This window comes from Manis pentadactyla, chromosome 17, assembly GCF_030020395.1.
Source record: "Manis pentadactyla isolate mManPen7 chromosome 17, mManPen7.hap1, whole genome shotgun sequence".
Taxonomy (NCBI): Eukaryota; Metazoa; Chordata; class Mammalia; order Pholidota; family Manidae; genus Manis; species Manis pentadactyla.
This window is the reverse complement of record NC_080035.1, coordinates 14,874,757-14,886,174: the sequence shown is the minus strand read 5'-3', so window position 1 is coordinate 14,886,174 and position 11,418 is coordinate 14,874,757. Positions and strand designations below refer to the sequence as shown.

The following is an 11,418-nucleotide window of genomic DNA, read 5'->3' as shown; positions in this document are numbered from 1 at the left end:
TAGGAATATTTTGCAGAGCTGGGACGAGTGACGGCAGGAAGGGCTTCCTTTCTTGTTGGTTTGTGGCCCTCCTCTCCTGGGAGAACAGCAACCTCTAGTGGCTTGTGCTGCGCAGCTGCGCGCAGACAGGGTTTCTGCTTCCTGCCCGGCTGCTATGGAGTTAATCTCCGCTGTTGCTTTGGGCGTGGCCTGGCTCGGGCAGCTGCTCCAAAATGGTGGAGTCGCGTTGGAGCAGGAGCGTCTGGGAGGCTATTTATCTCCATAAGGGGCCTCCCTGCTCCCTGCAGCCCAGGGGTTAGGGTGCCCAGAGAGCCCCGGATTCCCTACCTCTGGATTAAGTGTCCCGCCCTGCCCCTTTAGGACTTCCAAAAAGCACCCGCCAAAACAAAACAATGACTACAAAAAAAAAAGAAAGAAAAAAATTTTTTTTAAATCAAAAAAAAAAAAGTGGCCGCTCGTTTTTCTTTATTCTCCGGCGCCAGCCTCAGGCCTCTGCTCACCGGTCTTGCTGCCCTGTTTCCCTAGTATTGGGGTCCCTATCCCTTTAAGACTTCCAAAAAGCGCTCGCCAAGACAAAACAGCAAAAAAGGAAAAAATAAAAATAAATAAAAAATAAAATGGTCGCGCGCTTTTCTTATATCCTCCGGCACCTGGCCTCCAGTGCCTGCTCACTGTTCTTGCTGCCCTGTTTTCCCAGTATCGAGGGCCCTGCACTCTGGCCCGGATGGCTGGGGCTGGGTGCTCGGCAGTCCTGGGCTCCGTCTCCCTCCCGCTCTGCCTATTCTTCTGCAGCCGGGAGCTGGGGGGAGGGGCGCTCGGCTCCCGCCGGGCCGGGGCTTGTGTCTTACCCCCTTCGCGAGGCGCTGGGTTTTCTCAGGTGCAGATGTGGTCTGGATATTGTCCTGTGTCCTCTGGTCTTTATTCTAGGAAGGGTTGTCTTTGTTATATTTTCATAGATATATGTTATTTTGGGAGGAGATTTCCGCTGCTCTACTCACGCCACCATCTTCCGCCCCTCTGCCCAAATCCTTTAATTCTTTATTTTGTTTTATGTATAAAGATATATAACAAGTATTATACAGTATGTAAAGCCTTATTCTCCTTTAAAAAAATAAGCTTTACTGCTATGGACTGAATTGTGCTCCCCCACTCCCCCACCCCCCTCCAAATTCAATATGTTGATGGTAACCCCCAATTCAACTGCACTGGATACTTTCAGGAAGTGATTAAGTTTAGATGAGGTCATCAGGGTGGACCCTGATGTGGTAGGATTAATATAAGAGACATCAGAGAGCTTTTGAGCTCTCTTTCTCCAGCTCTCTTTCTGTTTACTCTTCAAGAAAGAGATCTCAGAATGAAACCGACCTTGCTGACACTTTGGTCTTGGACTTCCCAGCCTCCCAAACATTAAGAAATACATTTATGCTGTTTAAGCCACTCAGTCTATGGCATTTTGTATGGCAACCCAAGCTAAAACATTTACACATGTAAAAATTTATTAAGATGTAACATGCATGTTGTAGGTAAAATTGTAATATTTCTAGAATACCTCGCCTGGCTTTAGGACATCTGCATATCAATAAGCGTTCAGAGGTGGAAAGAAGTATGGCTTTAGTGCATTTCCATCTTTCCTCAGGGGTGGAAAGTAGTTCATCTGTGTATCAATGAGTGATTACCTGGGCAACAGAGGGCCTATCTGTACCTGTGTAGAACCTGAGGAATCAAAAGTTAGCATAAGCACAGCCATCTTAAAGGCTCAAACACCATTTTCTAACCTAGAAGGAGAAAAATTACTAGAACTTTGAAAAACAAGTTAGTCAGCCAGTGTTAATTGTAGTGACCTTTAGTTACCTAACCTCAATCAGTTAAGCTTATCTTGCTAGAACCACCCTAAACATACCGAAAGTGATTTTATCTAACCAGACCCCCAGGATGTGGCGTCAGCTGAAAATTTATGTGTCATGGAAAAACACTGTATTGTGACTGTAGAAAATACTGCCCCTTTGAAAATGCTATAAAAACTTCTGGCTTTGTGTGTTCGGGGTCCTTGTTGAGACCCGCTGCGTCGGGCTAACGCATGGACCCCAGCTAGCTGGCCTCTGAATACATTCCTCTTGCTTGTTGCATCAAGAGACGCCTTCCGTGAGTGATTTGGGGTGGCGTCCTCCTCTGGGAGAATCCAACATTTGAGGCTCGTCCGGGATCGTGCGCTCACCCTGCTTCACTCCCGAAGCCGTTCTTGGAGGAAGAGGTAAGATTAGTGGCGCCTTGAGTTGTCTGTGTTCTGTGTTCTGCTTTTCAGTGAGACCGGTAGGAGTTCTGAAAAGGGTACCCTCTGTCTGGCAGCCGTCCCGGTCCCGTAAGGGGTCGTGACTGTGGTCGGTAGACGTACTTGGAGCACCGCAGGCTGCAACCCTGGGGGACGCCCCGGGGAGTTTGGAGGGCCAGGGACGCCTGGTGGCCTCCCACCTGTTTTTCTGCAAAAGTGAACCGGATGAGATAGGGTTGGTTTTTGGGCGCCGAGAGTATCAGCCCACTGATTCCTTCCGGTTCTTGGTCAGAAATCTGAGGAAGACAAAAAGCGGCCGCTGTGTGTCTAATCTCTGTGTGTCTCTGTTTTTTGTGTCCTTTACATGTCTAATAATTGTTATACTGGCAATGGGACAGACAGTGACGACCCCCCTTAGCCTGACGTTAGGTCATTGGACAGAAGTGAGAGCAAGGGCGCATGACTTGTCGGTAGAAGTTAAAAAAGGGCTGTGGCAGACTTTCTGTACCTCCGAGTGGCCAACTTTTAACGTTGGATGGCCCCCGGAGGGGACTTTTGACCTCTCCACTCTGCTTGCAGTAAAAGCTGTTGTTTTCCAGAATTCAACACGGGGACATCCGGATCAGCAGCCCTACATTGTGGTCTGGCAAGAATTGGTGGAAAATCCACCACCCTGGGTAAAGCCCTGGGTGCGAAAGAAAGCGAACTCTCGAGTCTTATTGGCTCAGGCTCAACCTCAGGGAAAAGGGAAAGAGACCACTAAAATACACCGACACTCAAGACTTGCTTATGGTTGATGATCCCCCTCCTTACCCTCCTGCCTCTGCCCCGGCACCCGAGGCCCCGGCGGCCGAGGCCCCAGTGCCTCCAGCCCCGGCACCTCCAATGCCTCTAGCCTCTGGTACCGAGGCATCGGGGCCAGCCCCGGGACTGGCTGAGGGAACTCGGTGGCGCCGAGGGGCCGCATTGGACCCATCAGGTATTTTTCCCCTCAGGTCTTATGGGGCCCCCATTCTCGGGGAGGAAGGAGACCCGCCTTTCCAACCTCTGCAATACTGGCCATTCTCCTCTGCCGATTTATATAATTGGAAAGCTAACCACCCTCCTTTTTCAGAGGAACCGCAGAGACTAATGGGACTGATAGAGTCCCTGATGTTCTCTCACCAGCCCACTTGGGATGATTGTCAGCAGCTCTTACAGGTACTCTTCACCACGGAAGAAAGAGAAAGGATCCTCCTGGAAGCATGAAAGAACGTGCCTGGAGCTGACGGACGACCGTCACAACTCCCTCACGATATAGAAAGGGGGTTCCCACTGACCAGACCCAACTGGGACTTTAATTCTCCAGAAGGTAGGGAGCGACTAACCATCTATCGCCAGGCTCTGGTGGCGGGTCTTCGCGGGGCTGCAAGGTGCCCCACCAATTTGGCCAAGGTAAGAGAGGTTAGTCAGGGAGCCGCTGAGGCACCCGCAGTGTTCTTAGAACGCCTGATGGAAGCCTTCAGGCGGTATACTCCTTTTGACCCACTTCTGAGGAACACAGTGCTTCAGTGGCTCTTGCCTTTACTGGGCAATCAGCGCCTGATATTAGAAAGAAGCTTCAGAGACTAGAAGGCTTACAGGATTTGTCGTTGAGAGATTTGGTGAAAGAAGCTGAGAAAGTTTATCATAAGAGAGAGACTGAGGAGGAGAAGGAATTAAGGAAGGAAAAGGAAAGAGAAAGGAAAGAGGAAAAGAGGGATAGGAAGCATGAGAGAAATTTAACAAAAATCTTGGCCGCAGTAGTAGAAGGTAAGGGACGCCCGCCCTCTAGTGGTAGAACTAGTAAGGCAGGGCACCTGGGCAACCGGCCTCCTTTGGATAAAGATCAATGTGCATACTGCAAAGAGAAAGGACATTGGGTGAAAGAATGCCCTAAAAAGCCACTGCAGAAGCCTCCAAAAAAGGTGTTGTCTCTGCTGGAAGATGAAGATTAGGGAAGACGGGGCTCGGAACCCCTCCCCGAGCCCAGGGTAACTCTGAAAGTGGAGGGGCAACCCGTTGAGTTCCTAGTAGACACCGGTGCTCAACATTCTGTATTAACTAAAGACAAGGGCCCTCTCTCTGGCAAAAAGTCTTGGGTGATTGGAGCTACAGGCCAGAAACAATATGCATGGACCACCCGAAGAGCAGTAGACTTAGGAGTAGGACGAGTAAGTCACTCGTTCCTCATTATTCCGGAATGCCCTACACCCCTGTTAGGAAGGAACATCTTAACCAAAGTAGGAGCCCAAATATCTTTTCAAGCTGAGAAACCTCTGGTGACTAATCAGGAAAATAAGCCTTTGGACTTGAGTACTCTGACCATAAGATTGGAAGATGAATACTGCCTTTTTATGGAACCAGAGCCCTCCCGAATTAGTCAGGAGTGGCTCGACCGATTCCCAGGTGCCTGGGCGGAGACGGCGGGCATGGGGCTCGCCAAGAACCAGCCCCCTGTAATCATAGAACTAAAAGCTTCAGCCTTGCCAGTGACTGTGAGGCAATATCCAATGAGTAAAGAAGCCAGGGATGGAATTAGGCCACATATCCAGAAGCTTATGGAACAGGGAATATTAGTAAAATGTCAATCCCCATGGAACACCCCCTTGCTGCCTGTAAAAAAGGCAGGAACGGGAGATTACCGACCAGTACAAGATTTAAGAGAAGTTAACAAAAGCACACAGGACATTCACCCCACCGAGCCAAATCCCTATAACCTACTAAGCTCCCAGGCCCCGAAAAACATCTGGTATTCAGTTTTAGATCTAAAGGATGCTTTCTTTTGTCTGCGCTTGCACCAGAACAGCCAACCGCTGTTTGCCTTTGAGTGGAAAGATCCCACCACAGGAACTACTGGGCAATTGACCTGGACTCATTTGCCACAAGGATTCAAGAACTCGCCCACCCTCTTCGATGAGGCTTTACATCAGGACTTAGCTTTCTACTGAGCTTCAAACCCACAGGTAACTTTGCTGCAATATGTTGATGACTTATTGATAGCCGCTCCCACCCGGGAGACCTGCCAAGAGGCCACTGAAGCCCTTTTGACTGAACTTGCCAAATTAGGGTATAGAGCATCTGCTAAGAAGGCACAGATCTGCCAACAACAAGTGATTTATTTGGGATATTCCCTGAAAAAAGGGAAAAGGTGGCTTACTGAAGCCCGGAAGCAGACTGTGACGCAGATTCCGTTCCCCACTACAGCACGCCAGGTTCGCGAGTTTCTGGGGACAGCGGGGTTTTGTAGATTGTGGATACCCAGATATGCTTCCTTGGCCGCCCCTCTGTACCCCCTTACCAAGGGGACAGCCCCGTTTGTTTGGGGATCTGAGCAACAACAGGCCTTTGATGATATCAAGAAAGCCCTCCTCTCAGCACCCGCTCTAGCATTGCCAGACGTAACTAAGCCATTTGTCCTTTTCGTGGACGAACGGAGCGGAGTAGCTCGAGGAGTGTTGACCCAACAATGGGGACCTTGGAAGAGACCTGTCGCCTATCTGTCAAAAAAATTAGACCCCGTGAGTAGTGGGTGGCCTGCTTGCCTGAGAGTAGTAGCAGCTGTGGCCCTCCTAGTTAAAGATTCTGACAAACTAACACTGGGACAAAAACTCACTGTGGTTGCTTCGCATGCGTTGGAGAGCATAATCCGGCAACCACCCGAAAGATGGATGTCAAATGCCAGAATGACTCACTACCAGACCTTACTCCTGAATCGTGATCGTGTGGAATTTGCCCCACCCGCCATCCTAAACCCAGCTACTCTGCTCCCCGATTTGGGAAAAGAAGTACTTCATACCTGCCAGGAAATCCTGGCTGAGGAGACGGGGACCCGCCAGGACTTACAAGATCAGCCTTTAGAAGGACCAGGACTCCTGACTTGGTATACAGACGGGAGCAGTTACATTATGGATGGTAAGAGAATGGCGGGAGCTGCAGTAGTGGATGATAACCGAATCGTGTGGGCCAGTGGACTTCCAACGGGCACTTCTGCACAGCGAGCAGAGCTCGTCGCTCTGACTCAGGCTCTAAAGATGGCAGAAGGTAAGAGACTTAACGTCTATACCGACAGCCGATACGCTTTTGCCACCGCTCACATACACGGGGCTATTTATAGACAGAGAGGGTTATTGACTTCTGCCGGGAGAGATGTTAAAAACAAACAAGAAATTTTAAATTTGTTAGAAGCCAACCATAGACCTAGAGAAGTGGCAATAATATATTGCCCTGGGCATCAAAAAAGCGACTCTCTAATAGCTCAAGGAAACAGAAGGGCGGACCAAGCTGCAAAACAAGCAGCCCAGGGAATGAATATCTTACCCCTCCAAGTGTACCCAGAGGCCACTTGTATTAAGAGCTTCCAGTATACACCCGAAGACCTCGCTTGTATAAACAAATTAGGGTTTAAAAATTCCTCACCCCACGAGATACACAAGTCTGAGAAAGGGAGAGTTGTCCTGCCCCAGAGAGAGGCAGAAGAATACTTAAGGCAATTGCATCAATTGACACATTTGGGAGCAAAAAACCTAAAGACCTTGGTTCAAGACTCCCCTTATCATGTTATTGGATTAGGAAAACTGGCTGATGAGGTTGTAAGAAATTGTGTTCCCTGCCAATTAGTAAATGTGAGTAAAAATCCAGTAACATCTGGGAAAAGACTTCGAGGGGATCGCCCAGGAGCTTACTGGGAAGTTGACTTCACTGAGATCAAGCCTGCTAAGTATGGATATAAGTACCTTCTAGTTTTCCTAGACACATTTTCAGGATGGACAGAGGCGTTCCCCACCAAAACTGAGACAGCTCAGACGGTGACTAAAAAGATCCTTGAAGAAATATTTCCCAGGTTTGGAATCCCAAAGGTAATTGGCTCCGACAACGGCCCTGCCTTTGTTGCCCAGGTAAGTCAGGGATTGGCCAAGATTTTGGGGACGGATTGGAAATTGCATTGTGCATACAGGCCCCAGAGCTCAGGACAGGTAGAAAGGATGAATAGAACTCTAAAAGAGACCCTGACTAAATTATCCATAGAGACTGGTTTATATGATTGGTTGGTCCTCCTTCCCTTCGCCTTATTCTGAGTTAGAAACACCCCCAGCCGTTTTAGACTAACAGCCTTTGAAATAATGTTTGGAGCCCTGGCTCCACTAAATGCAGCTCACCTCCACATATCCCCTGAATCTGTGACTAATAAGTTTCTGCTTGTAAGGTTACGGGCTCTGGAAGTTGTGCAGAAAGAAGTGTGGGCCTCTATCCGAGAAGCCTATCGGCCAGAGGACATTTCAGTACCTCACCCGTTCCAAGTGGGAGACTCTGTCTACGTAAGGCGACATCGAACGAAAAATCTTGAGCCTCGGTGGAAAGGACCCTTCATCGTCCTTTTGACCACACCTATGGCTGTGAAAGTAGATGGCATCTCTTCCTGGATACATGCTTCACATCTGAAGAAAGCGCCTCAACCAGACCCGGACTGGCGAGTAATTCGAACTGATAACCCTCTTAAATTTCGCTTGTGTAAAAATGATTGTGTCACTAACAATTCTAATTCTATTGACCCAGTTACTTCCCACCTTCCAGAACCCCAACCCCCATGAACCCAGGTTACTCACATGGCAAATCATTACCCCGGCTTCCCAACAAGTAGTAGTCCAGTTAACAGGACAACACCCTAGGGGAACTTGGTGGCCTACCCTCACTGTAGATTTGTGCACTCTCTTCAAACAAGACCCATGGTACGAAGATAAAGTTGGGGTACCTGGATGTGGTACTCAGGATTATACAGTGCACTGGGGCTCTGGGACCATGAAAGAGCTCCAGAATACCTGCTTCTATGTATGCCCAGCCCCCTCAGCCGATAGTGCCAAGACCTCACAGTGTGGTGGGAAGACAGATTTTTTCTGCAAAAATTGGGGTTGTGAACAAACAGGGACATGCCATTGGCTGACAGGAAGCGCAGGGAGATCTCCTCTAGGCCTCATAAAAATCCAGTGGAATACCGCTCGTGCCCAATGCACGACTAATCCCACCTGCAACCCTATTGACATCTCTTTCACAGATGCAGGAAAAAGGGCAACAAACTGGGAAAAAGGGCTTATGTGGGGACTAAGACTCTACCAGAGTGGCTATGATAATGGAGTCTTGTTTATGCTCAGGCTTAAGGTAGAGACTCTTCCGGCTGTCCCAGTAGGACCCAACGCTGTCTTGCGGGATCAACCGCGTCTCCCAGCCCCAGCCCCAAAACAGGCCCTAGCCCCACCTATGGACTCTGCCACCACTCCCTCTGCCTCCACTCTTGGCCAAGTCACCTTCTTTCCTGGCACCGGACAACGCCTTCTCAACCTCCTTGAAGGGGCTTTTCAGGTCTTAAATACCACCAACCCTAACACTACTGAATCCTGTTGGTTGTGTTTCTCTTCTGGGCCGCCTTATTATGAAGGATTGGGATTGTTAGGCAGTTTTAACAGGACAACCCATCACGAGATCTGTAGCTGGGGAAGCCACAAGAAGCTAACTCTGACTGAAGTAACTGGAAGAGGAAAATGTTTAGGTTCAGTCCCCCCCACCCATAAAGCTTTGTGTAATGAAACCATAGCCGTGACCTCCTCAGGTGAAAATGAGTATCTAGTCCCTCCTCCCAAAGGGTGGTGGGCTTGTAACACTGGAGTGACCCCATGTGTCTCTACTTCTGCCTTCAACTCCTCCCGCGATTTCTGTATCATGGTTCAGCTGGTGCCCAGGTTGATGTATCATGATGACCTCTCATTCGTAGCTGAATTTGAACCTAGGCATAGATATAGGAGGGAGCCGGTCTCGCTGACCTTAGCTGTGTTGTTAGGGATAGGAGTCGCAGCCGGAGTAGGAACAGGGACAGCCGCTATTATCCAAGGGAACCAATATTATGAGGGACTAAGGACAGCTATTGATGAAGACCTAAAAACCATAGAGCAATCCATTACTAAACTTGAAGAATCTCTGACTTCCCTCTCTGAAGTAGTCTTGCAGAACAGACGAGGGCTGGATCTGCTGTTTCTAAAAGAAGGAGGATTGTGTGCAGCTTTAAAGGAAGAATGCTGCTTTTATGCAGACCATTCTGGAATAGTAAGAGATTCAATGTCAAAGCTTAGGGAAAGGCTAGACCAGAGAAAGAGAGAACGAGAAGCCGGCCAAGGGCTATTTGAATCTTGGTTCACTAGGTCCCCGTGGTTTACGACCTTGATATCCACTCTGGTTGGGCCCTTACTCATCTTTGTGTTGCTCCTCACTTTGGGACCCTGCATATTAAATCGGCTGATAACTTTTGTTAGAGAAAGAGTGAGTGCCGTTCATGTACTAATGTTGCAGCAACAATATCATTCACTCACCCAACAGGAAGATACAAACATTCCATGATTGGAATGCCCTTAAAGAGAAGTGGGGAAATGTAGAACCTGAAGAATCAAAAGTTAGCATAAGCACAGCCATCTTAAAGGCTCAAACACCATTTTCTAACCTAGAAGGAGAAAAATTACTAGAACTTTGAAAAACAAGTTAGTCAGCCAGTGTTAATTGTAGTGACCTTTAGTTAGCTAACCTCAATCAGTTAAACTTATCTTGCTAGAACCACCCTAAACATACCGAAAGTGATTTTATCTAACCAGACCCCCAGGATGTGGCGTCAGCTGAAAATTTATGTGTCTATGGAAAAACACTGTATTGTGACTGTAGAAAATACTGCCCCTTTGAAAATGCTATAAAAACTTCTGGCTTTGTGTGTTTGGGGTCCTTGTTGAGACCCGCTGCGTCGGGCTAATGCATGGACCCCAGCTAGCTGGCCTCTGAATAAATTCCTCTTGCTTGTTGCATCAAGAGACGCCTTCCGTGAGTGATTTGGGGTGGCGTCCTCCTCTGGGAGAATCCAACACCTGAGAGGTGAGGGAGAGGGCTGGTTTTGCTTCTGCTGGAGCAGGAAGGAGAGAAGGCCCCTGACTACAGTTTGTAAGCAATAAACGAATTTTAAACTTTATTTCTCCATTTGACTTGATTCCGGTTTTAGAGGTATTTTGTCCCGGGATTTCCTTTCCTCAGACTTAAAACATTCTGTATGTTGTTCCCTTAAAAAAATGCTTAGTACTATAAATAATATTTCCTCTTCCGTGTTTTCCCTTAAAAAAAAAAGACATGCTTTGCACTGTAAATATTTCCTTTAGCATGTTTTCTTCAGAAAGAAAATAATGTGGTATATCTATATTAACATGTAGTGATGTCCACAATACATGATTAAATGAAAGAGCATGCTAAAAAAAACCTCAGCAAACTATTTATAAGGATATAGTAATTTATCCTCCATTTACCCCATGGTCCCAAGCACATAAGCCAGTGAAAATCATGCCTGGACTTGCCTGGGGCTTGCCTGGACTTGCCCCACCTTATTTCTAAACATTCCGACCCGCCCCCAAGGCAACAGGCCAAGCGGTACTCTTCCCCTCCGCCTCCACAAAAGGCACAACGCTCTACCCCACGCGGCTGCTCACTCTCTCTCTCTCTAGTGGCAGCTACTTTCTCTTTTAGATAATAAAATCTCTTACATGGGCCCGTGTCTCCTGAGTTGTTCTGGGTAAGGAGGGTCACGGCAAGATACCCTTTCATTGGTGCCGTGACTCGGATGAGGCTCTCCCATTAACTTTGCTCTTCCTCTGGGAATCTGAGCTGCTTTGGGAACCCTCACTGCCCGATCCTCTTCCTCGGGCTCACAGTCCACTTCCCCGGTCGCTCGTCTTCTTGCCCAACACCGGCCTTCAATTTGGTGAGTCTCCCCTTCATGGTCAACTTAAATGTCCCTTTGGAACCTGGGAAGTGACAGTTGAGTGTCTAGCACACCCAAGGGCTCCTCTGGGACAGGGGCACCCCAACCACAACTTTCAGAGTCACGGTTGATCCCCATAGTCGACTCTTCTCTGCCTCCCCATGGTGAGAATCCTCATCCACTGAGGCCCGGTCTCCCTTTATCTACTCGTAAATTCCTGGTATGAGGTACTGAACCTCCTCGGTGTTTTCGCCTCTACTGCTCGGTTAGAGGTGGTGACGACCCCCTAACTGTGTCTCGTCTTCTCCGTGGCCTTCTCAAATGCTCTGGGATGACTCAACAACTTGTGAAC

General features: G+C 48.4%; 1 protein-coding gene across 1 annotated transcript; it reads left to right on the top strand.

The window, feature by feature from the left end:
• Nucleotides 1-2,658: 2,658 nt before the first annotated feature.
• LOC130681432 (uncharacterized) lies at nucleotides 2,659-8,034 on the top strand. Its single transcript, XM_057494615.1, is given in 3 exon segments — nucleotides 2,659-3,033; nucleotides 3,083-3,794; nucleotides 3,797-8,034. Coding segments are annotated over 3 exon segments (5,169 nt in total). The 3' UTR covers nucleotides 7,879-8,034.
• Nucleotides 8,035-11,418: the final 3,384 nt, after the last annotated feature.